We start from the raw sequence: 26,633 nt of genomic DNA, 5'->3' as shown, positions 1-26,633 counted from the left end.
GTAGGAGTTCCAGGCACAAGTTACGGCCTAGGGACAAACAGGTTGTAAAGATCTTGAATAATACTGAAATGGGGATTTAAGAGAATTTCAGATTGTGAAAAACCATTCTGCAAGATTTTTGCATTAGACTGCTAGGGCCGGGCCTCTGTAGTTACGCAGGTTAGTTAAAAGTCAAGAATCTCTCCCCATCGCCTTTAAATGTTCCTGGTCAACAGACTGGGATCAAGCGTGACTCAGAATGGCTTGGCAGAGATGTCCAAAAGGAAGCGGCCATCACTGCACACCTTGCAAAGAACACAGACTTATTATAGCATATAAATTTTTTAAAAACCTGGATATCTTCATTGTGCCACCTAAGCAATTACTTGGAAGTCTTCAGGTGAAATCCTGATGCTAAGGGTTTAAAATGCAAGTTCAGAAACTGGCACAGCCACAGCTACGTAAGAGTCCCCGGGCATTTCAAAGGGGAATGAATGTTTTGGAAATCGAGCAGACTTTATGGATTTGCCTAGAGTCCTACCTCCCGGGAGGTCCAAAACCAGGGCCTTAGAGCTGGGAGGAAGATGTTACAGTGTGTCAGTGGAGGAAGAGGAGCCCTGCGCCTGCCTTCAAAGAAAGAGACCTTCTCTGGGTGGGGGGACACGAGGGAGACGAGCCTGTGGTTGCCGCCCAAGGTCTGGGTCTGCAATAGGATCATCGCCCACTGAGCACCACAGGAGAAATGGCTTTTGGCATAAACTTCTGCATTCTTCTTGATAGGACAAAATGTCTCTGGAATCTTCTTGGAAGATCCGGTCTGCTAGATATGTTTTGTTGTTGTTTTTTCAGGAGATTCCAGGAGCATGGGCAGACCGGGCTTCTTCTGGTCTGCCACTCTCAGAGAATTTTTCCTTTATTTCACATACTTCAGTTTGGAATTTTAAATTTACTGCTGAAGATTTGATCACTACACATCTCCCCTCTCCTGGCTCCCAGACTACAGGGGCTAAGGGCAGGGATAATGCTTCTTTAGGTCATTGTTGTGTACCATGATCCTTGCTTAGGTCTGGCACACGGAGACGCTTAGGAAATTATTGTTAAAAGAATGCTGTTCATATAGTTAAACAGACCAGGTCTAGAGATCGAACCCAAAGGCAGGCAACTCACAGACTCACCAGTAGCCAATGGACTATAATACATAACTAGAATAAAAAGATTGCCTAATTGTATTTGTAAATTCGTAGGTTCCATTTAATTGTAATTGTAAGTGAGAAATTGCAAATAAGGTAACTGGTTTCGGGAGATGGTCTGACAGTAAATATCTTAGACGGCCTTAAGTAAAATTTAGGCAGTGAGTATGAAGAGAAGAAGTGGGTAACAACAAAGAAAACAGCCCACCTACGGAAACAAACAAATGGTGAAGTCTGAAGAAAGATACTAACCTTCCTACAAGCAAAAGATGAAGCTGCAGGTCTTTAGAATTATGATTATGCCTCAAAACTTTATACCAGAAGAACCATGTAAGAATGACACTTATTTTGGTTTAGTCATTTCTAATAACCAAGCTGATCTGATGGCAGTGTTACTATTTGCTGATGAGGGACCTTGTGAATTAACGTGTGAACAAACAATGCTTACCCTCTGCCAGTAGCTTGGGAAGCTGGAGACCCTTCCTGGAATTCTTAGAGTGTTTCTAGGAAAAGTCACTAATAGCTCTGATTCAAGGAAATGAAACATCTTTCTGATACTGGCTGGTTGAAAATATAGTTACTGGAGTAAAATATAATTTTGTTCAAAGTACTACATCATGGTGTACCCCTTAACATTTACTGCAATTAAATTACACTTAGAAATTCGACTTGTCTTGGATCTCACAGTTCTGGAGTTGGTTTTTATCTGCTGCCTGGAGCTCACTTCCTGATAGAGATCATAGAGAGAGGCATTATCTTTTTCTAGTCACTAGAGACCATCTGGAGTTCAACAAAAACCTAATTTGTGAGACGTCTGGTGGGAATGAAATAGCCTTTTTAATCACTTTATAATCACAGGCTGCACTCCTTGTGTATGGGAGCAGAGTGACACAGGCTCTCCTTGAACATACCCTTGCCGTGTCTGGTGCTTGAAACTGGAGGCCACTTCCATCTTCGAGGGACAGATGTTAGGGAAACAGAGGTGAAAAATGACAAATGGGGCCTGGACCGGGGGATGCCGCAGGGAGGAACGCGGAGGGATCCTGAGCGGGGAATGATGCAGGATTGGGGAATATGGAATTAGGATGGAGGGGGTAAGGAAAGGGGCGTAAGATAAGGAACGAGAGATCGCCGACAGCTAAGGGAGGGAGGGAGAGAAAAGCGGGCACGGCAGAGGCAGAGGCCAGAAGGAAAGGCAAAGGGGGAGTAGAGTGGACGGCATGAGAGAAGGAGAGAAGGTGGGAGAAGCGCCAGTGAACTGGGATGAAATGAGAGAGAAGCAACAGAGTGTTGCTTTCAGGGTGTAGAATCTGAAATATAATGTCCATGGTTTGAATCCCAGCTCTACAACTTTTCAGAATACTGACTATGAGCCTCAGTTTCTTCTTCTGTAAACTGAGTGACAGATCCCTCTACCTACCTTACAAGGTTGCTGTGAGAGTTAAACGTGATCATGGTGTCAAGTCTTAGCACAGTGCTTGGCACAGAGTTTGTGTTATTGTTGTTGAGGTTAAAAGAGAGAGAAACAGAAGGGCAAAGAAAAGAAGAAGATGGTAGAAGTAGGAAGGAGAGGTATCCAGGTAATGGAAGAATAAAAAAGAAGTGAATTTCTCCTAATAATTTTAACCTTTCTTTTCCAATATTATACTACAAGTTTCTATGCCTACTATATGATTTCTATTTTAATGACACTTGGGAAAATAAGTATGTGTTGGTATGAATACCTTTTAAAATGTTTTTTTGTATTCAACTAACATATAGTAGTTTGCATTTCCTTAAGAATTAAAATTATTCCCTGGAAATGAATAAGATCAAGGCTACATAAAGTTAAGCCAGTCATCCAGAAAATCATGTTTATTTTCCCTCCCTCTTTAATGTATTGACTAGCTATTTGATGGAATTAACTAAAATCACTGGTTATTTTGAAATGTGTTAACCCAGCTGTGGACAGTAGGGAAAATAGAGCCCCCAGTGCTCTTGGTCATGTATCTTTCCAAGTTTCTCTCCACAGCACAAACCACTTCCTCCTGCTTGAAGTCCTTTTGCTCATCTCATTAGTGTCGCGGTCCAGGGGTTAGTGTTGAGCGCTGAAGTAGCTCTAAGTCCAAGACCATAAAACAACACAACAGAATTGGCCCAAAGCATAAAAGGAAGGCACACAGACTTTTCTTCCCCTTTCAAGAAAAGAAAAGAGAAAGGTGGAGGGATAAGGTAGCTAAAGTATGAGAAATATCTAAAAAAGGTATTTTCTGACATTGGGGAGGAAGAATGAAACCACAGCCCAATTAGGAAGGAAAATAACTCATTACACTCATCACAGAAATGCCCCCTTTTTAAAGTGCACCTGGCATGAAAGTGTAGGCTTGTCAGGTCGCAGACATGCCTCCCTCGCATTTCCACAAAGCTGACGAAATTGTGTGCTCACAGAGTAACCAACGGCAGGGGATGAGAGGCCAGCCTTCAGAGACCATCGGCAAGGCTCTCCTTAAACGCCACTCAGAATAAACTGAAAGGAGTTTTATCATTTTCACAATAACATGTCCTTTGGCAGGACCACGTGAGTTATCTAAAAGACTGGCCAAAGAAACTGCTCCTCACATTCGCCTGGTTCCCATTCAGAGCTGTGATAATGTGGAGACCGTGCATTATTCACTCTCTCCAAGCTATTCCCTTCTGTCAAAGGGGTTAAGAGGCACAGTTTCATCCCACTTTCCTTTTCGTGCAGGAAGAAAAAAGTGTTCAGTGTTGGCTTCTACTGCCCTCTGTTTTATTTCAATATTCAACTTACTAATCATTTGAGGAAGTTCTGAGAAGAGATAAGTAAGGACCGTCTCAACTCGAGGCCTACTGAACACATGCCAGTTGAGGATGATGATGTAGCATCTCACATGCTACAGCAAAGACACAACAAAAGAACTGACATATTGTTGGGCAGCACGCTTGAGAATAAAGAGGCATCGGCTGCAATTTCTAGAACAATTTCATTAGAGTTATGTTAGAGGCAGGTATGGCGGCTATGAAAACAGTGGAGAAGAGCTTGATGGCCCGACCCAGCCTGGGAAGGGAGAAGGGCTTGGATTTCAGGTGTCACCTTACCAAAGAAAGAGCGATTAAGAGAGGAAAGTGAGTTCTAAACGGGAGCAGAAAACAAGCAAATGTAGAGACTTGTGAAACACAGTGTGTTGTGGGTGGAAGAAATTTTCTACTGAGTCAGGCGGTAGGGGCTGCCTGGAGAGGAATGTGATATATAGCTGGGCAGGGGCCTGGGGTACCAATGCGAGGGGGTTACATTTTATCCTGTAGCTGACTGGAGGCATAGAAGGGTTTTAAACAGGGAAGTCACATTTTCAGATTAATTTTTCACCTAGATCGATTTTGTTGCACTGTGGAGGCAGAGCTTGGAAGACAGACTATTTAAGAAAGTGGTTCTCAGATTTTTTTTTGATTTATAGTAAGAAATAGGCTCTTATAGCAAAAATGGCTATGTGTGTATTCACATATATTGATAATTTTATAAAAAATACTTATCATTGATATTATAGATGTGGTTTTATATTCCACTATTTTCTATTAAATTCTATATTTTTTATAAAATGCTAAATGCAACTAAGGTTTCAAAAACACGATTTCAGGCACTACTACTGTAATACAGGAAGAAGCTGGTGAGTACCTAAAGTATTAGTGAATTGGGAAAAGGGCACAGGTTTGATAAATATTTAAAAAGTAAAATAAAAATTTCGTTATTTATTTGATGGAGTGGTATATGATCTCCAAGTTTCAGCCTAGGATAAAAGTCCTTCCAACTGAGACAGAACAGATTTTCAAAGAAATATGTGAATCCCGTTTTGAATATATTGCATTTAAGTGGTGGAATATCATCAGGTATTTGACTTCTATATGAATGAGTCTGAAAATCAGGGAAGAGGTCTGAGTGGACATTGAGTTTTAGGAAATCTCCTTTATAAGACGGGGGTAAAACTACTGAAGTACATAAAAGCATCTAGAGAGTACACAGACTAAGAAAAGCAATGAGTCAAAAAGAACCTTCCAGAGTACTCCTGTTTAAGGGGGGAGGAAGACAGATCATGAAGGATGGTGAGAGGGTTTGGGGAAGCAAGAAGAAAGCAGAATTACCTGGGAGATAATGGCTCCCAATAAAAATGTGTTCAATAAATATTTACTGAGTAAATGCGAGAGGAGAGAGTTTCCGAGGAAGGTGTAGGGGCTCACCGGGCAGAGCGGGGGCAGCTGGAGCAGAGGTGCGTGAAGCTTGAGGAGTGCGTGCAGATGAGGGGGAGCACCTTCGCCTGGAAGGGAAGGACAAGGAACTTGTGAAAGATCAATAAAGGGTTTGTTATTGAACTTTACTGTGTTTCATACTGCTTTTAAGACTGAGAGATATGGATAGGGAAAGAGCCAGAAAAAAAGGAGAGATTGAAGATGTGAGAGAAAGAAAGGAAACAGGTGAGGCGAGGATCTGGGGGTGCTAAGAGGAGATAGAATTAAGAGCGTGGAGGCAGGGGGTTGCTCAGAGCAGTAAGGAGGGGGGACGCCTTATCTGCTGAGGCCAGAAGGAGAGAGAGGAGGGTGGGTATGGAAGTCAACGATGGATGTAGGGGTTGAGAAAGTTCCTGTCTTGACAATGAGTTTCTTCAATAAGCAACAAGTCAAGTCAGCTGCTAAGAGGTGATAGCAGCTGCGGGGTGAGGAGGCCTGAGAGGGGGAGAATGTCTGGAAGAGGCACCTACAGGCCCAAGAGAAAACGCAAAGCAGGGTCAAGTGTCTAGTGGCACTGAGGGCCCAGGCGAGGTGAGTGACCTTGACTTTAAACTGCAGCTTTGAGTGGTGTGGGACTCCCCCTAGCCCACCCACCCACCAAGGAGTTCAGGTAAAAAAGCAGGGAGGGACTGCAAGACTCGACTTCCCGAAAATGCATGAGAAGAAGAGAATGGCGGGCAATTTGAGAGAGACTGAATTGAATTAGAGATTGCTAGACAACATACTTTATTTACCCATCTCCTAGATATGGCGTGTGGCTACATTTGAGTCAAGGAGCTGTAAACAGAAGTATTATGTGGGATTCCTGGGAAGTCTCTTCCAAAAGGAGGGGTATCTATTCCTCTTTTGCTCCCCCATCCTGCTGCTGGGAACTGAGATGTGATGGCTGGAGCTCTTGGAGTGATCTTGAGCATGGAGGCAAAGCCCATTATCGAGGCACGGTGAAGGCATCTCCACCCAGTAACCGTGGGACCCTAATGCTCTCAGAGCAGCCGTGCCAGCTCTGGACTGCCCACTCTGGGTCTGTTTTGTAGGACAGAGAAATAAACTTCTGTCCTGATTAAAGCATGAATTCCAGGTCTTTTTCACTCTAGCAGAACCAAATTCTAGCTATGAGTACACAGCAGCTGGAGCACTTATAGAGCCACCTTGGAAGAGAATGTCAACCCTCCATAATGTCGTGCCGAAGCAGGAAAAATATCTTCTAGTGACCAAAGAAGCTTTGATCTTTTTAGGAGATTATAGACTGCTCTTGATTTGGATGGAGAGAAAACAGTCAAAGCCACATAGATGTTACTGTTTTTTCCTGTTACACCAAGCAGTCAGTCTTCTTTGAACATCTTATAAAGAGATGTATTAAAATTAATGACATTTACACTCAGGACTGCACATTTCCATTGTCTCAGATGTTTTTTACCTCCCTGAAGGATCAGAATTCTCATCAGTCAGCATAAAATGGTTTAAGCCGAAGCCTATTAAATCACTTATATTGCGTTGTTTTAAAGTGACTAAACAGCTGTAGTGTTCAAGGGCAGCTGAATCATCTGCCAGGGTCACATGTGTTTCACATGTCAAGTAATGTATATGGGTTCCACTCCATCCAGGATTGTACGGAAAAAGACATTTGCAAACAAGTGATCTGAAGCCATGTTTCCAAACAGCTGCTATGGTTATGAAGATAAGAGTTACTATTGCAAACCATTTGAGTTTAGGACTATGTTTCCAATCACTCAAAAAAAAAAATCATTACAAATCACAATGTTCACACAAAGGGGGTCAGTTTCTTATTATAATGACTCTCAATAAGTATTAAATCAGGATAAAAAATAATAGTATATAATGGTAATTATCATAATGATCTTGTGCAGGTGGGAAGAATGTGTACTGGGTATAAAAACACCACCAACCAAACAGGTAATTAAGATGGAATCTAGTTAAACAGCTAGAGAGAGGACTTCAAGTAATGAGACTTCACTAATACTTCTCCCTCCAATTCTTGCTCCAGGCCACACTGACTAGAAACACAAGACATGACTGGATGCTAGTAACTTCCTTAACAAGCTGGAGTAATTGGTATAATGGAGCCAGACTGATGGAACCAAGGGGATGACCTTGTGATTTAGAGAGTTTAGAACCCTCCCTCTCCCCTTTTTAAAAAATTTTACATTTTAACTCAGAGCATAGTTAGAGAGTCTCTGGCTCCAACAGAGAGAAGGAAAGGGGTATTGATTTTTGTGAGCAGCTTCACCACTGGGTTTTCCTAACTCAAAAGAGATAATTGGCTTTGAATCTACTGAGTTCTCATCATGTTGTTGGGATACGCTCTTCAAAGCCTATGACCAGCCTCTTCCTCTTGTTTATATTTACTAGTCCTAATGATCTTTCATGTGGGACCTATGCTGGATAAAGATTGCTTTCTGACCTTTTAACGCCTCTTTGCAGGTTTCAAGGCTGGCTTTTGTAAGTAAAATAATAGGTACCTCCAAGTCAGAGGAGTAGCGCAGACAGGCATAGACAAATACCCACTCTAGCTAAGTATGGGCTCCAGTCAAGCTGAAAAGGTCTCTCAGATCTGAGTCACTTATACAATCGAGTCCCCGAACATGTTTCTGTCACTAATATTTTGTTGCTCTAGGCAACCATCAAGTCCACATGAAGCCTTCTGCCAACTGGAGAGGATGACTAGCAAGGGGAGCCAGAATTTTCTTTTAACTGTTCGTTGAAAACTCAAAATAGCAAATGTGTCAAGGATATCTTCTAAAGATCCGCACTGGGAGAAGTGGAATTCATACACTGACTCAGTGGATCTTTCATTCACTTCCTAGGGGACTATAACTAAAGAAAATAAAGGCAATGAATCAAAAGCATGAACTTAAATAGTAGTAAAACATTACCAAAGAGCTAGCTGGATCCTTAGATATTATCTAATTGAATATTCTCACCTTATAGAAGAAAAATCAGGTTAAGTTACTGACCAAAGGTTAAACAGGAGGCTAGTGACAGAGCTGAGATTATAGCTCTGGTCCCTAAACCCTGAGGTCATTGCTCTTCCTATAAGTTTCACAAGCCCAGTGCCAGATGAAAAATAAAGGAGTGCTAATAAATCACAAGTAATCACCTCTCTTTTGTAATAACGAATGGTCCTGGATGAAAACTGCTGCTTTGCTAAGATGCTGGAAGCGATACTGAACCTCTGTGGCTAGGTAGTGATCATCCATTAACACACCCACCACAAAAGCTGGGCCAGGGGGGATTCTGAACTAACTCAAAAGTATCTGAAAAATGTTCCAGGTCTATCACTGCTTATTATCTGAATTCAATCTTCACCTCCTCTGAATTCTTAAGACACTTAAACTCTCTGTGGCACAATCCTGCAGCTATCTAAGATTCTTGGTATCTTTGTCATATAAATTTCTCAGGCATGGGACTGCATTGCATTCACTTCCATTTCCCTGAAAACCAAAGTACAGTTATATGTGTTTTTGTTGACTGGTTGATGATAAATCAATATTACTTTTATAAGCTCTAGTAGTATAGTAACAACCTACTTGTCTAGAGATTATCAGGAACTTATACTATTCAACACCAGTAAACAGGTAAAAAGAACCTTAGAAGAGTTAAGTAAATGCATTTAAATTGCCAGTTATAAAAAGTTTTGCAGGGATGTAAAGTACAGCATAGGGAATATAGTATATAATGTTGTAATAATTATGTATGGTGTCAGATGGGTACTAGACTTACAGGGGTGATCACTTTGTAAGTTATATAAATGTATGTCCATACATCTTATACTAATGTAATATTGTATGCCAACTGTAACTGGAAAACATTTTTTAAAGTTGTTATATGCATTAAATATCCTAAAGCCCTGCCTCAGATAGAGATTGCCCCAAATCCACTTTTATATTGAGTTAATCTGCTCTTCTTTTAGGCCCAATGCAATGGCTTGGTAATCTGGTTTGCCAGAAAGAAAAAAAGCAGCAGATCAGAAAAGATCCCACTAAGGCCAGGTCCAGTAACGATGTCAAGAGGTGACGACGATTGGGAGGAGCAGATGAGAAATCAAAGTGCAGCAAAATTTGGAGCTCTTTACAGTAGGGGAAATACGTCTATGCATCATTACCTCTTTGGGGCAACTGAGAATGAGAGAAAACTATAAAAGCGGATGTGTGTAAAGATGACCACTAAAAATGACACTCAGTGTACAACTTTTAGAAGTTAAGAAAGAGTATACCTTTCAAAGGTTTCCATTCCTAATTGTCAAAATAAGATTATGAACCTTGCTTTTCTAGAATACTTGACATATGGAACATTTTATCCCTGAATAAAATCTAGGTAATCTAGGCATGGAGATAATCCAGCCTTAAATTTCACACTGGAATCCAGGTGTTAGCATATTTTTACCCTATATATAATCCTATACGTCCTACCAAGGATTCTAAGGCTTCAGACACTGTCAGAACCATTTTCCATCCACTCAATAAAATCATTCCCTTAGCAGTTACTAAATCCCACCCACTTATCCTTTCAGCTTTTGCAATAATCTCTTCCTTTATTTACCTGCTATCTAGCTGTTTTGCTTGTGTGGGGTCTTTATTAGACCTTAGTTTTGGACATTGCTATTGTCCTCAAACTGGCCTCTGAACCTCTAATGATTTCTTCCTTCACTCTCTGGAATTTTTTAAAAGATTCCCAGATAATTCTAATGAACAGACACGTTTGTGAACCACCACCCTAACTGCTTAGCACACCATTTATTTGACCCTTAATTATACCCTAGAATGGAACTAACTCCTTTAATGGCAGACATCATAGTTGTGTGATTTCTGAGCTTAGCTGCTCTTAAAAAAAATAGTTGCCTTTTAATAAATATTCACTGTTAGGGAAAAGTATGGTCCCTTCCATTTCCATTTTCTCCCTCCATCTATTTAACAACCATTTGTGAGTTCTTAGGTGCCATTTCTTCCAGAAGACCTTTTGTATCTTGCACTGGATCTCCAGCAAGAGAGGTACTAATGTTTTCTCTGCTTTTCTTTCTAGAGGAGCCATTTGATGCTTCAGCTCTCGTAACTTTACTTTTTCTGTGCAGGGAAACATGGAAGGGGATCTGTCACACTTAAAAATCTACCTTTCTTTGAAGGTCCGATGTGAAAGCAGATTGGGCTACATTTTGAACAAAGGCATTTTAAATGTGCAGGTGTGACTGCCCAAAATAACAATACTTTAAATGTCTACACCCCTTCTCATTGAATGATATCAAAATAATTCTGCTTAGAAAGCCTTAGAAAGCTAGTGGACAAAATATCCAACTGATATATAAATGGGGATTTACTGCATTAACTGTGTTGGTGGTTTGCTTGAAGTCCCCAAACAATGGGAAATTTAAGCAGAGAAACTATTTTCTGCAAGCTAAGTCTCCAAATAGTGATATTTAAGCTTGAAAATCTTCGAGAAAAACTAATCCTTCTCTTTTCAAAGTTTTGTTGTATTTTAGTTACCAGTTCACAGACACTTAATTTGTGTTTGGAAACTAATAATTATTTTCCCTCCTCTTAATTTGACCAAGCATTTGCTTCTATTTGATGTTCTAAAGAAAGGAAGCCCATTGAACAAATTTAAATGGGCCTAACCTGAGGGAGCACTATATTTATCTAATTGATTTTTAAATGAACAAAGTGTGTCATACAAATCTGTGATTCTTCTGGTTATTATTATTCAAACGTGTAGCCATGTACCATGTTTCTTCAAAAAGTCTTACAAATCTAGTATTTTTCAGTTTTCTCCCGGCTTCCTTCACTCCTTCTCCTCTCTTACATTTCTGTGAGCTCAAGGCCACTAAGGTTCAGAGTGGGAACTGGGGTGCATTCCCATTTTCCCATATTTTAAATCTGTTGTAAAGTAAATATTTATTATGAGCAAAATGTGTCTGAGGAATGTTTATCAGAATATGGTTTCTACTTGGCTTTGTCCTCGCATATTAGTTTTTTATACACTTTTTGCCCCATTTCAATGGTTCCTTTGATGTCTTGTTTTGACCAGCTGCTGAGTTTTTTGTGGCTGTCCATTTACATCACTTTAAAAAATGGTACATAAATGAAATTCGAACAAAATGAACGGTACTTTCACATTGTTTCAAAATCAAACATGTTCCTAAGGAATCTGATTTGTGGCAGCTGGAGAACAAAACCTTCCAGAGGGAGGGCTGTTAAATGAGTCTTAATTGCTTGCACATGAAAATACAGCGACTAAGGCTGTGCGCACAATTAGGAATTTAAACGTGGAGAGGAGAGCTGGCCATGGGACCAGGCAGACGTTTTTGCAGACATAGCTAGTTTCCCGGGAACACAGACAATAGAAGACAAGTTAGTGAAGGAAAACAACTGTATGAGAAATGTAGTCATCTTTACTTTGTTCTTCCTCATGTCAAACTTCTTCCAATTCGAAAGATGATGCATTTGCCTCTAAAACTCACAGATGGAAGTGTCATAGTACACTCAAGGAAAAAAGGTTTATTCAAGAATTAGAGTTTCTTTTTTAGTTCCTGTTGTGCACCAGACACTAGTCTTGGTGCTGATTCATCTCATTTAACCCTTATAATAACCCTCTGAGACAGTTTTGTTATTATCTACATTTTACAGATGAGAAAACTGAGGCTCAGAGGATTACTCCTCCAAATTCAAATGGCCAACAAGGGGACAGGCCAGGATTCTCTGTACTGATTTAATGAACCCAGAGCTCACCCTCTTACAATGCCTAGCTACTCCCGAGAAAAGATATGTACCTTTTTATAAAACTAACACTAAGGTTGGCTCTGCTTTCAATTTCAAGTCAGTAATACCTTCCTTATGTTGGGTGACACAGCATGGTGAGGATGGTGGACGGACCAGAGGTGGTTAGGTCTGGTCACGGCTGAGATGACAGATACAGAGACAGAGGCCAGGCCCTGCTATAGGTGCAGCTTAAGAAGTTTGTTCAGAGCATGGGGTGGGAGTTCGGTGGTCAGGTAGGAGCGTCTAGTGACAAGCCAGCACCTTGGTGGCTCTGTAGGCAGCAGCTGTAGGGGCAGTGAGGTTCTACCTGACTGATTCTGCCATGACACGGGCCACTCAGTCTAGCTCCCCTGGGAACCTGGGGTTGGGCCCTCCTCCTCGCAATGACAATGACTTTCAAAGTGAACGGGTTGTGCAGTGTCTTACAATGAACTTCCACTGATCTTCAGAGACTTAAATCCACCTTATCCCACTGATAAATCTACATGCCCTTTCTAGGGGACCTCAAACTCTCCAGATTCTTTCTCCTTGGGAAATGGACACATACCTGGAGCGGAGGTATAAGATGGTTCTTAGCGGCCTTTGATGAATGCCAGTGTGCGGATATTCATGACCATGTGTGAATATTCATGACTGTGCATGGATATTCATGACTGTGTGTGGATATTCAATAAAGCATCACATGAATTTAAAAACCCAACTCATTCACATACTGGGACCTACTTACATGTCTTCTCAGAAAGTTGAGAGGCTTATATACAATCCTTCTCTTTCTATTATTCTGTATTCCTTAAAGTAAACCTAATTAGGTAGTGACTTATTAGACCACAGTCCATTTAGGTTACTATTAAATAAAGACCATAGGAATGCAAATTACTCCTTCCTTTGATTCCTATATTTGTAAGTAAACCAGGAGCCACAGGTCATGGCGCCTTCTATAGAACTAAGCATAAAGGAGGCATCAAATAAGTGTGTGGGGATCAAATAATCAGGCAGTCAAATCATGTTGTGCCTTCAGAGAAGCTGGATAACTAGGGATACCTTAATGATCAGGTGCCATCCTGCATCCCCAAGAACCTTAATATCATAAAGGGCAGTTTACTGAGAACTATATTAGCAAAATAAATAGTGCACTGAGCCCAACCCTCTTATCTCACTGTAATCGATGATTATTTTTGGCTCTTCAGTATTTATTTCCTCTTTTTAACAGCACCCTCGTTTCTTTCAGGAAATTACTTGGCATCTCCATTGGATAATTCTAATAATAGCAGAGCCCACAATGATCACGTGCTTACTCTGTGTCACGTATCGTGCTTAGTTCTTCATATATCATTACAAATGATTTTCATGAACTCCTATGAGAACATCACCACCATTATGCCCACTTCAAAAACAAGGGACTTGAGGATTCTGAAAGTTTGTGGGTTTTTAAAAAATATGTTTTTATTGATTTCAGCGAGAGGAAGGGAGAGGGAGAGAGAGATAGAAACATCCATGATGAGAGAGAATCCCTGCACGCCCCCTACTGGGGAACAAGCCCGATAGCTGGGCATGTGCCCTGACCGGGAACCGAACTGTGACCGCCTGGTTCATGGGTGGATGCTCAGCCACTGAGCACACCACCTGCGCATGGATTCTGAAAGTTTAAATGAATTGTTTAAGGAGAAACATCTGTAAGTGACAGAGCTAGAGTATGAACATGTAATCTGGCCCCGTCGTTGAGGCTCTTACTCCTGCATTAGGGCCTCCTGTATAGGTACAGCTGGGTTCCAACAGCAGGGGCATCAACTTGGAGGTAGGACCTGAGCAGTCAGCTGCCAAGGGAGGGAGTTCACAAGCACCACCTTTCCCGTGCGTCTCAAGTCTTCCTGCAAAGTTTCAACCACTATCATCATCATCATGTTTTTAAGAGCCCACTTTTTCAGAATGGGCTCAGAGGGGGGAACCTTCTCCTGCTATTGCCCTCATCCCCTCACCCCCATTCCTCCTCCTTCCCACCTTGGTTCCCTATGCTTGGGCAAGGAAAACCACTTCCATTCTCCAGTCAGTTCACTTCCTGCTGTGCTTTGTGATGAACACAGCTGCACTAAGCAGTTAATGACAGTTAATTAGTTTCCCTTCCTAGGTAAGATATTTCTGTCGCCCCATTGTCCCTAGGCCCCAGGCCAGGAGCTTGTGGGTACAAATTAGGCCATATTAGCCTTAATTCCCAGATTTTAGTAACTCACAGTTTTAGTAATTCACGGTTACTAGCTGTCAGTAACACAGTTCCCTCTGGCATTGCTCCATACTATGTAAACATTCCTGGAGCTTCCATGAGGTCTCTCACACGTGTTCAAGGCCAAGTTTGTGCCCTCTGAGTGCAGCTACCCTCCCTTTAATCAGTGCCAGGCAACTGCCAGGGCGGGTGGACAGCTGACCCGACCACCGAGCACCCACCACCTCTTGTGGGGCACAACAGTCGCCAATGGTACCTGCAGCTGCCCCTCAGGGAGGGTGTTCCAGTTGGGCTGGCTCATGTGTGACCTCAAGCTACAAAAGGTTTCAGGGACTGAAATAGCACTGCATTCTGCTTATACCACAATGGTGGAGTCTTGCTTATTCCAAAAATAGCGGGGATGGGGGAGGGTTTGCCACTCTTTATGGAGGCCAGAACTAGTGCCCGGGGCAGGGCTGGGGACAAGGTTCTAAGTGGTGTCTCTCGCTAGAGGCCCCAGGCACTTGCTCACACAAGTTGGCCTGCACATCCCTTACTATAGTCAGGTAAAGGCTAGAAACAAAGGGTCTAGCTCTACACCCCCACCTCAGTTCCAACTAAATAACATTTAATTTGGGCTTCTGAAGAATAAATTTGCTACTTAAAGAGCTTTAATATACAGGTATTTCAATTATTGTCATCTCTTGACCAATGTCAAGAAGAACACAGGTGAACCAGACATATACTAGGAAAATGACCATTGAAAATCATCGCCAATAAAATCTTGAAAGATAAACATGGAAAAGAGAACCAATAATTTAATATTCACTGAATACAAGTCTCATTCGAAAAGACATTCAGGAAAAAACAACTTTAACAACTGTTCTAGAATCAACTCTGATGTAAAAATCACTAACGAGCAGGGTTGAAAGGTGCTGACCGGACACTCACTATAACTTAACAAGCCGCTCCTTAGCATAGAATGAGTTGGAGTTCAAGGGAGACACTTGAATCAAATGAAATATTGGTCTATTTTGGATAATATGTTAATTTTCTTCTGGTAATAATTTTAGAAAACATAGGTTTTCTTTTCCAGGCAATTATTTTAATAAATCAATTGGGGTTTCAAGAAATGATTAAATGCATTCAATTTGATTTCAGGTTCAGTAAAATGAGATCATTTGTTTTGTTTCTGGTTCAGTTGAGGTCAAGTCCCATGTCTAAAATAGACTAACAGGAATCAGGATAATTTTTTTTTCTGCCCTTTACGTCCGGACCTCATCCTTCCTTCCACTTTTCTTCCCCAACATCACTTCTCGAGCCCACTGAACTTTCCTGTATTGCGTAACTGCTTCTTTTCCCCTCCCAAAGGGAATTTATTTTCAACTCTCTGGGTCCAAGTCAGGACTGCTGGATGGGTGTCCCTTCCTACCCCCAGCTGGGACAGTGATTAACCAAGGAGGGACTTTTCCTTTGTGCCTTCGCTTTCCTTAAACCGAGCTACCATATGTTAACCTCATGCTGATAACGTAAAACTGGAAACAACATGGTCAGCCTCTTGAAGGTAATGCTCTCTCGCAAAATACAAACACCCAGAGCAATGTTAAACTTAGCATAACACACATTTAAACAGTTAAAAAATGGTATATCAGTAATGATTTTCCAATTAAGAGTTTAAATGGACAACTCATGAGATCAATGAGAGAAATAATGATATAGAGGATTAATTTCTTTAAAATTTTACAACTGCAGTATAAAATTGGTGTTAGTATTATGTTGAATCTTGGAAGATATGGTTTCTTCCCAGATATAAGAAGAATAAGCTTCCAAATCTTTCTTACCTGTTATGGTGGCTTTGTTGATGGACGGTTGATTGCACATGGGTGATCTTCTGACAAAGAGAGAGAAATACAAAGCAGTAAATATGGGGTGCTTGTGGATATGAGGACTCTCTGAGTCATTTCAGATATGCCATTTTAACTTAAAGGATTATTTTTAAGTTCGGGCATGCAAATAGAGATTCCTCTTCAGATGAGCCAGTCAAGTGCCCAGGTGCCCTTCGACCTAAACCTGAGATCACACATGTCCAAAAAGAAAATAGTTAAATCTCATACTTACAGACTTTGGGGTAAATGGAGCTGATGTAAATGTCACAGGAACATGAGAGAAGAGGAAGTTCTTATCGACTGACTATATTCAATGAAGCCGGGGCTGACCGAGCAAACTCAGACTTTCTGAATTTGAAAAAGTCAATCTACAGCTGGTTTCCCCAATACAGTGTTAAAAAGCTTTTATTTTTGGCATTAATTTTTATGATTGCCTGTACATCATCAGAAGTCAATGACTCCTTGCAAGCTATATTACATTAGTGAACCTATTTAAACTTTTCCCTTTCTATTTTCTTATATTGGGAAACATCTCTGATGTTTGTTAGAGAGTGATATTAATGATTTGTGCAAATAGATGCTATCGAAACTTTAGAAATACTATAAGTTAAAGGTACTTCAATAGATTCTATCTTGCATTCTCTAATTTTTCAGAAATTTGCCAAGTTCCACAAGATGATTATGAACCACTTGAGGTAAAAAACCATGCTATATAATTAACCTGTGTTCCCTACAGAGCCTGGGACCACGTATCCAGTATTCAATCAGTGCTTAATAAATTGTGTTGAAAAGAATATCATTATGGAATGTTCACTAACATTTTTTGAAATATAACTTTATAAAGTTGTTACATAAAATTGAAGCTTCCAAAATACAGTGATCTTTAAACTAAAAAAATAAAAAAAAAAATACATGCAAGAATGTTTGAAAATTTTTGGTTTAGGTTTTTGGGGATTTTTTTTGTACTCATGTTAGCGGCTAACACTTAAATAGCACTTAATGTGTGTCAGGCACTGCGCTAAACAAGCACTTTGGATGAATTACCTGCTGGTGAGGACATCAGACCTTAAGGCAGTTAGGTTCATTGCTCCCATTTTACCAATGAGGAAAACAAAGCTTTGGGAAGTTGAAAGACTTGTTCAGAGAAAGAGCTGAGATGTGAACTGAAGTGATGTGATCCCAGAGCCTGCGCTCTGTCTGCTGCCTTATTTTTCGGATGCTTATGTGGAATCTGGATGAACAGCCACACATCTGTGCAGATGGCAGGCTCCTGCAGAGCCCTGCTCAAATCTGCTCCGGGAGATGACAAATCTCTAAGCAGGGCTGGAAGATACTCAGGGAAGCCAGTCTCAGAGTTTTAAAATTCTCATACCTTGGTTCCACAGTTTACTGATGTCATTTGGGGACTGAAATTTTGTGTTTGATTGAAAATGAACCAAAATTCACTTTTAGTTTTTGTTATAAAATAAAAAGAACTTAAAACTTGATTAATGCTTATTAATACAGAAAAGTGAATGTTTTAAACTGCTATTCTGAAATAGTTCTGGTCTATGTACAGTTATCCTCTCATTGGAAGCTTATTACTCAAATATTTTATATATTGGTTACTCCTTTTTAATCCTTGCTCTGTGAAAATTTAGAAAGCATTGCTTTGGTCCGGGAAGGGTATCAGAGGAATATTCTGAAACTCCCCTATAGTTTAGGAAAACCCAATCGTTGACTTATTTGTTCTCTTAACATCAGGCCAATAAATGGTGCTTGGGAACTGGGTATTTCAACAAGTAACAGCAAGCAGAAAATGTTAATTGTTTGATCCATGGTTACAGTGATAAATTGATTAATAAAAAATAAGCGAGACCTCACTTTTGGAAGGAAAGATCTTAAGGGCAAGAAAGAGCAAGGTGACAGGAACTGGTGGGGGGTTAATAAGAGTCAGCATGTGCACCTGAGCATCCACAGGCGCCAGGGCCGCATGCTTCCTAGATTCCTTTTTTGTAGCAAACAGAAAGGTGGGCTGTGAAGGTAGCACGTGCCTTCCACAGAATTCCAGGGTGAGCGTGGAGGTATTTTGGTGGCTCTGTGAGGGCCCAGCTGGGGAACTCTGGCTCCCTCAGGGTCATCATGGGATGAGACAGAGTTATATCCACTTTGCTATCACTGAACGGAACAGAGCTTGCTGTGTGTAGTGAGTCCTACTATTCTGATGCCTGAGGAGGCTGATTGGGTTTGAATCAGTAAAAGAGATACAAATCTGCATTGACCAAAGAGAGGCCACAAAGGCCTTTATTTTGAGTCTATCGGATAGTATTGTTTGGTTAGATGCCATCCTGGGCAGTGTTCTGGAAGTCAAGATCAGGCATGAACTATGATTTTCTATCTTCCTCTGGCTGCTCTTTTCCATTTTAATCTGTTCTGTCACTGTAAAGCAGCTGAAAACTTCCGTCTTGCATAGAATGGAACTCAGGTCATCTCTTTAGAGACAGAAGGCCTATCTGATGCCTTCATACCTGTCTGAACAACTGTTTGCCTCCCACAGGTTTAGATGCTGGTTTCCAAGTGACAATGTCTAAAGGAAGTGAAAAAGGAATTAGAAAGTTTCTCGTTTGCCAGTTAACACAATACCTCTTATTTCCTGGATAAAATTTAAGACTAAAAAAGTTTGGGAGTGATACCAGTAATTCCATTCCTCTTGCAGGGCTCAGACTTTCCAAAGAGGAGGTGACTGAGAATGCCAAAAGTCCCAAGGGTCCCTTGGAGCCAGCATGATAGAGTGTGGCCATGGAGCGCAGAAGACGTGTGGCAATGAGCAAATACCTCCGAGCACTTCAGGTCCTGTGTACCCGGTCACCACCTCACCCTTCCAGACGACGAGCTCATGCAGAGTGATCACTCTGCCTCGGGTACCATGCCAGGCACAGGGGATGCCATTGAGAACCAGTACACCCCTGCTAAGCGGGGACTGACACTCTCAAGAACACTCCGTGTAGACAAGCGAACAGGTAGCTTGAGCGTGGAGACACATGTGCTAAGACAGGAGCAGGCACAGGACACAGTCAGACAGGGGTGCAAAGGCAAACCCCCAGGCTCGGGCTGTGGGTGTGGGTGTATGCTGGGGTACTAGGCAGAGATGACGCCCCGAAAGAAACTGTAATGAAGCTGTGAGCTACAGAATGAATTATAGTGAGCCCAGGGAGTGAGGAGGGGCAAAGAAAGCAAGAAAAATGTGCCGGCTGAGGGAACAGGCTGCACAAACTCATTACCTAGAAAACATGACAATCAACAGAAGCTTCTGCGTTCATTCAATTATTTGGATCCAGGCATTTATACCGATTTCTAAGAAATCTTTTTATAGCACAGGAAGTAGGTGCACAATAACCAGAGCTTTTCTTTAAACCATGGAAAATGTGAATTTGGGAGGTCAATTATATCATTATGGGATGAAAAGTTCAGATTTTTTGTGTTCTTTAAGCAGTAATAACTACTTTGAAATTTTATACACTTAGATAAGTTATAATTCCAAATAAATTTCTACTCATTGTCCTCTTAATATTGATTTAGATAAATGGTTTTTTTTCCTCCTGGAAATTAATGAGTTGATATTTTAATGATAACATTTTCTTATTAATAATAGATTGTCAAAATAATGAGCATTTGAATTACTAATCAGTTTTCCACTTAATCATAGAAAATTAATTTTCTCTTTTTAGATATTTCACAGTTATTAGACCTCCCCAAATACAACCATTCCCCTGTCTCAGCTTTCCTTCTTTCAAATGCTTCCTCTGCTACCACATAAATTATAATTTTATTAATAGCTCCATGATGCTGCTGATCTGAGGGTGGGTAACAGTTAGGAAAATCAAAGATGTTTGCTGTGCTATGATGCTTCTCTAAGTAGTCACTGACTTAGAATGAAGAGGATGACTTTGGATTGACATTAGGCTTGATGAGATTATTTGTCCATGGTTAATTTATGAAGTAAGCCAAAACTATAAAGTTACCCTGAGTGTAAATAACTGGGCAGAGCACTGATTTTGCCAGGTGATTTCTGACAGATGGAATCACCATATTTATTTGTCATATTGCTTCAGTTCTGATATTAGAACCATCACTGCAAAGTATTTATAGAAAATTAACAGGACATCAGATGACTTAGTGTAAATGGTTAGACAACAAGGCAAGGGCTCAGAGAAATCTAATATATTGCCTTGAGTTCAATGAAATTGAGAAAGCACTGTATAAAGCTCAGCGTGAACGAAGGGAAACAAAGGATCACTTACTTGCTAGGTGCTCGATCTTGCAAATTAGTTAATGCAGCAAAGTTGTTTCGTACAGTTCGCAGGCTGGCCAAGACCTAGGACAAAAAAGGATCCTTTAAACTTCTTGAAGTAGGGCCATCTTTAATGCAATTTAAAATGGTTTGGTGATTTTAAAAAATGGTTTGTTAAGTGAAAACTTGAATTTGCTTGCAACTCAGTTTCACATACACTAAAGAATCTCCCAGGACTTAGTGAAGTTTACATGCATCTGTTTGAAATCTAGAGGCCAGGCTGCAAGGATTTTCCAGCTATTTCTCCTCAGGGTCTGTGAATATGCTGACCTTAGCAGCAGTTTCCACAGCATGGATTCCTCAGCCACCAAAACAACATCTAGAGCAATATGCATATAGTATTGTTGCATTTTTATGCAAGTTTGAAACAGTGTAACAGAAAATATTACTAAAGTCCACTTTAGAGGTAAATTTAAAACAAACTACCCTCAAATGCTCTTCAAAAATCACCAAGAATGTCACAATTTCACAGTCAACAAGCTAAGTAAATTTAAAAATTTTTTTTCACCTCTGCTACATGGCTAGTCTAGCTAGTAAACAGAAATTATTTTCTTTGTTAAGGTTATTTGAATCACGAATTATAAGGTTCTCAGGGAGGCATTTCTCACATAAAATCGGACCACCCTGTACGTGCACAGTGCCTGGCCCACAGAAGATACTCAATACAAATTCGTTTAACAAATGACCCAACACATCCACATTTAGAAGGCAGGACCAATAGGTCCCACTATCTCTGACAGCCCCTCCTTTTTCTAACTCAGTGAAACTAGAAAGTGGCAAAAGAATTGGAAGTGAGACTTAGAAAAGTTACAAGAGCTTTACCCTTCTTACTTTCTTCTAGAATGGGCAAGTTTTCCCCAGGGTGAAACCTGTATTAGGTGAGATTTTAGGTAATCTGGGTGACAACCAGAATGTTAAATTATCTAAAACACAGATTACAAATGTTCTATTAAGTACTACATAGCAACTCAGATTGCCTGGATCTGTTATGTTTCCAATGTTTGAATTTAGACAAGTTACAGAATTTCTGTGTAGCTCAGTGTCCTCATCTATAAACTGGGATAGTAATATCTGCCTTTAAGTGTTGTTGTGAAGATGATATGAAATGACAAGTTAGGTGCCAAGAATAATGTCTGGCCAAGAGAAAGCGCTCAGTGAATATTAGCTCATTATAGCAACATGCCATTTGATTAATGATTTGGTCTGAGCACAGGGAATTACGAATGGCCATCATTGCTAATGTAAAGGAGGCCAAATTTATAACTGCTCCAAGGTTTCCAGAACTGTTTTCAGATTTTGTTTTCATCTGGCACTGACCTAAACAAAAGTCAGTCTAAATATCTTCTAAGAAATTCTAAAAAGAATGCCTGAGATGTTTTGTGTTTTTTTTTTTGAAATTGGCATTAATTCATGTAAGCCACTGGTGTGCTGTTTATGCCCTGGGACAGTGACCTCCAGCACTGTCTCCTGAAGGAGTTAATGGTGCTTCCTAAGGTGCCAACCACGATTAACTCAGTCACTGGAAAAACCTGGCCCATTATCACATACAAACAACTCACAGCGCTGAAAGGTCACGCTGCCTATGACGGTGTATTCAAATAGCCAACTGCTGACATCAGACCACAGTGTCTTTTATTAGGCAGGAAATCTTGAGTGATGCAGAAATAAATCTAATAAATAATCCACTGTCATTAAATCATTCAGGCTTAATTTATGCTTTAAGAATTGAGTATCAAACACATTAATAAAGCATTTTAAATAAGATTATTGCACTCTTTAATCGATCCTTTTTCTAGGCAAAATTTTAACCTCAGAATTCTGGGAATTTTATTCTAATAAATTATAGTAAGTGCACTACATCTGACAGCTGGGTAAACAGAAATTGTACTGCAGGTAATTCATATTCTATGTCATTTGCAAGGAAACATTAGTTCATAAAAGATATATTACAATTGGTATTCTGTAAAAAGGTTTTTGACTCTGTTATAATAAAGATACTAAATTATGTTTGTTTTGGTTTTAAATTAAAATTTTTATTTTTGTATAATTTATATCTTCATGTGATGCAGAATTTAAACAGAGAAAGGTAAAAAGTAAAATGTCTCCCCCTTAACAAAAACAAAATTCAAAATTATTGTTATTTCTGAGAGGAGGCAGGAAGATGAAATTGGGGAGGAATACTCCAGGGCATTAAAACTATTGGCACTATTTTTTAAACTGTTGATTTTTGGTATTATTTTTTACGTTTTAGATAATCACTAGCTATATTCTCTCATATGTATATTTCAAAATAAAAAGTGAAAAATGAAATTTCCCTCTCAATCCCCCCTCCATTCAGCTGCCTGTCCCGTCCCCTCGACTAATTGACTTTTAGGTTGTTTCCCAAATTTTCCCTTTGCAAATATTGCTGCAGGAAACCTTGTACTTGCACACATCATTCCCTATGGGTGCAAGTATTCGATCATTGTTTTTGTGGTAGGACAAATAATATTTTATAAATTTTATATTATTAATTCTTACCTTCTGCACTGTGACAAATGATACTGGCAGAAGAGTAAATAAAAGTTCCAGACAAATCTTATAAGGGGGCATTGCCCTAGGCCTAGTTGACTGGCCCCAGGTATCCCCATCACAAATGCAGTGCCAGTGTTTTATGCTCTCGTTTGCACTGCAGGACCAAAGAGCGACTCCGGGGCTACCTTAGGCTGTGGGCGACAACAGGAAACACTTTTACTCCAGCCACTGAGCTAGGGTCCAATTATTTTTTGCTTCTGCTCTGGGACAGGTCTCGTTCCCCTTGAATTCAACCCTTTAAGAACCGTTGTTAGAGCTTTCACGCTCCTGTAATTCTCTTTACTGCTTAATGCTTGCTAACCAAACGGGTCCCTAAGGTTGTCTCTCACACAGTTTAACGGTTAAGAGCTAAGGTCATTTCTTTCTCTTCTGCCCCCCCAAGCAAAAGTGTAGTAAGTCAAGGTCAAAAATATACTGGGAATTATGAGAAATATGTACACTTTGGGAAATAAATTATAATAGTGTTATGGGAAACTTTTATATAAAGATGGATCATGTGCTAGCCCTTGAAAGGGTTTAGATGTTCTTTACACACGTTAATCTCAGGTTTTCTTAGGTACTTCTGAACACTTACTAATCAATAAGATTCACTGAAAACAGCAGGAAATGTGGCTTCATTAAAAAGTTAAACAACTAAACATAATAGCCTAAAAGAAATGTATACTTAAAAATATTCAAAGAAATTTCTTTTTTTAAAAAAAGATGCGGCAAATAATGTTTAAAAAATCCTTGCCTAAAAAAATAACAAAGAAATGATTTTGAGGATTGTGGTTTTCATTCCAAATACTTCTTTAGGCCACTAGATGTCGCTTAAACACAGACCATGTGTTGCCACGGGCCTTGGAGGAAGTGGGAGGGAAAAAGAATACCTTGCCTTGATTTTTACCTCCAGGAAAAAACTGGAATCGAGTTATGATTATTTACAAGCTAGAAAGGTCATACTGATAGAAAAGAGAAAACCTCTTTCCAAGTTATGTTTTGGTTAAACCATACGAAATTGCTGTTTCTGTATGTCAACAAATATTGATTTATAGATTCCTAGAAGATGCTAGTTGTGATTATTTTTAATGAAGGATAAAGAAAAACCAACAGAGAGAAGCAAATGGAAGGTGATAATCATCTTCTCTCATGGCCTGGCAGGGACAGCCTGGTGGATTCAGTGAGGCGGGGCTGTGATGAGGCCGCGACAGTGCAATAGGCGGGGCGCGCAGGAGCCCTAGGAAAACACTGGCCATGTTCGCTACCAGCGGAACAGTAATGTTCTCCAGTGTGAACCACCACATTTTAAATAATATTATCCCAGCTGCTGGATTTGGTCAGAGGAAAGGTAAAATGACTCAGTTGTTCCTACCCTGGACTTTTAAATCAGGCGTGTCTCCTCAGTCTGAATGACATGAGGGTCTGTCCAGGGACCCAAGATTATATTTGGGTATTTTCTCTCTTTTCCTTGATCAAAGATACCAAATCTTTTAACACTCTATACTTCCAGATGAGAATTCTAGTTGACTTATTTTACAAGGTAGTCCTAACAAATAACGGGACTGGCGGGTCCAGAGGCAGCTGACCACAAGGCAGGGTTTCCTACATGTCATCAGCGTGTGGCTCCTTGCTGTTCCTCGGTCCCCTGAGCAAGAACTCTGGGTAAACCGCTGCTGCCCTCCGGGGAGAAGGCCAGTTTCCAGGGCATGACATGGGCTGACACCTAGCCTCAGGCCTAAGGAAATGCCCACGCCGAACGATTTTAACACGAACACAGGAGAATATTTCAGAGTGGAAATAAATCAAACGTTTAAAGCTATCACTTTTTTTGGAGATCAAGAGGAATCTGGGCCTAAAGGGTAAAACATAAGAAATTAAAAGTGGAAGAGAGTTTAGGTTAAACACATCAGCAAGAATTTCTACCCCTGACAGTGTTGTGGACATGGGAAGGGTATACTGTAGGATCCTTTCTGCAGATTCTGTCCGCCCAGGATGATTTAGGTTTCAGCGCTGTACATGAAAGTGGAATATATCCTTTTAGGACTTCCTGAATTCTCTTATAATTTAGGGGTTTATTCTCTTAGGGTCACAGGAAACCACGAATGGAGAAAAAATGGAGGGGTCCTTTCATGTTTTGGAGATGCACTCAGGCAAAATAGAAATGAGTTCTGAAGAGGAGGCAGAAGATGAGATGGGTTTAGGAGAAGACCTTTGTCCACTTTAGACAGCGGGAGGCTCATTTTTAAGAATTATGGTAAAGAAAATATGCACAGAAAAATAAGCCTAGAGGGATACAAAGTGAAATGTAAATACTAGTTATTTTGGGGTTTGGAATTATGGGAAATTTTATTTTCTTCCTTTTGCAAAACTTTTTATGCAAAAAAAAAAAAAATATATATATATATATATATATATATATATATATATGTATGTATGTATGTATGTATGTATGTATTTTGAAGGTAGTATAGCCCTTTCACCAGAAGAATTTAGTGTGACATTCCAAACCCCAAAGCATGCTGGGGAAAGGGAGGAATTCTTCAGCCTATTTGAATGTGTCTCTGAGTGATGTGTCTGACATCAACTGTCTTCTGTCCATTGGCAAAAGCATCTATGGTATATTAGGCTGAATACTAAATGGTGTCATCTCAAGTGACATAAACATCTTATATTTTAAGCATTATAATATTCAGCATTCAATGGTGACTATTCTATCTTGTATTGAAAATTTGAAGAGTTATTGGTCAGGTCAACAAAATAAGGTAGCTGTGCCCAATAGGGCTTCAGAGAAGACCGCTGCTAGCTAGGCTTCTTTCTTATCTGGTTTCTCAAAGATGCTCTATCAGTGGTGAAATTGTTTGGTCATTTAACATGCTTTTTTAAAAAATAATTGTACTAGAGCTTTCTAGATCACAAACCCTAGAAAATGCCATTTGTAAAAACTGTGATGAAGCCACTTAGAAAGAATCTGCAGTCCCTGGGGTAATGAGCACCTCCTTCAAGGTGATATGAGTCATTAGCTAATCATAAGCAAACTCTTCTAAACACAGTCTTCAGGCATGAGATATGCCTACATATTACATAGAGGCGGTTCATCTTTAAAGCTATAATTTTTGAGGGTATTGGGCACACATATTTATTTAAACAGTTTACTAGCACAGATTAAGTGATATTTTACACATATATATATTTCTCAGTGTACTGAAATTCTATTCGTTTTTTAGACAGTATAGGGACACTATAGAAAATGTCTGATTATGTAAATGGGTAGATTTCCTTAGAATTTAAGACCACTGACAATAAGGACCAAGTCGAATTTATTAATCTATTTATTAGAAAATAATAAACACTACTTTAAGTAATAAGGCATCATACATAGAATATTTTTCATTTTTTACCTCATATTTAGATATATTTTTCTTATTACAATACCTAGAGCTTTTGGTTAGA

At 40.0% G+C, this 26,633-nt stretch overlaps 1 protein-coding gene across 4 annotated transcripts in view; it reads right to left on the bottom strand.

Moving 5' to 3' along the window:
• The window catches only part of PDE4D (phosphodiesterase 4D), a 1,110,805-nt gene that overhangs the window by 135,182 nt on the left and 948,990 nt on the right, over positions 1–26,633 (bottom strand). For all 4 annotated transcript variants that reach the window (XM_081131077.1, XM_081131078.1, XM_081131080.1 and 1 more), the window contains 2 exons: positions 20,581–20,654; positions 16,256–16,305 (listed from right to left, as the gene is read on the bottom strand). In XM_081131077.1, the coding sequence (XP_080987203.1) occupies positions 16,256–16,305; positions 20,581–20,654 (124 nt within the window). The remainder of the gene's footprint in view (positions 1–16,255; positions 16,306–20,580; positions 20,655–26,633) is intronic.

This window comes from Miniopterus schreibersii (assembly GCF_964146895.1).
Source record: "Miniopterus schreibersii genome assembly, chromosome: 3".
Classification (NCBI taxonomy): Eukaryota; Metazoa; Chordata; class Mammalia; order Chiroptera; family Miniopteridae; genus Miniopterus; species Miniopterus schreibersii.
This window is presented reverse-complemented; position numbering and strand designations above follow the sequence as displayed.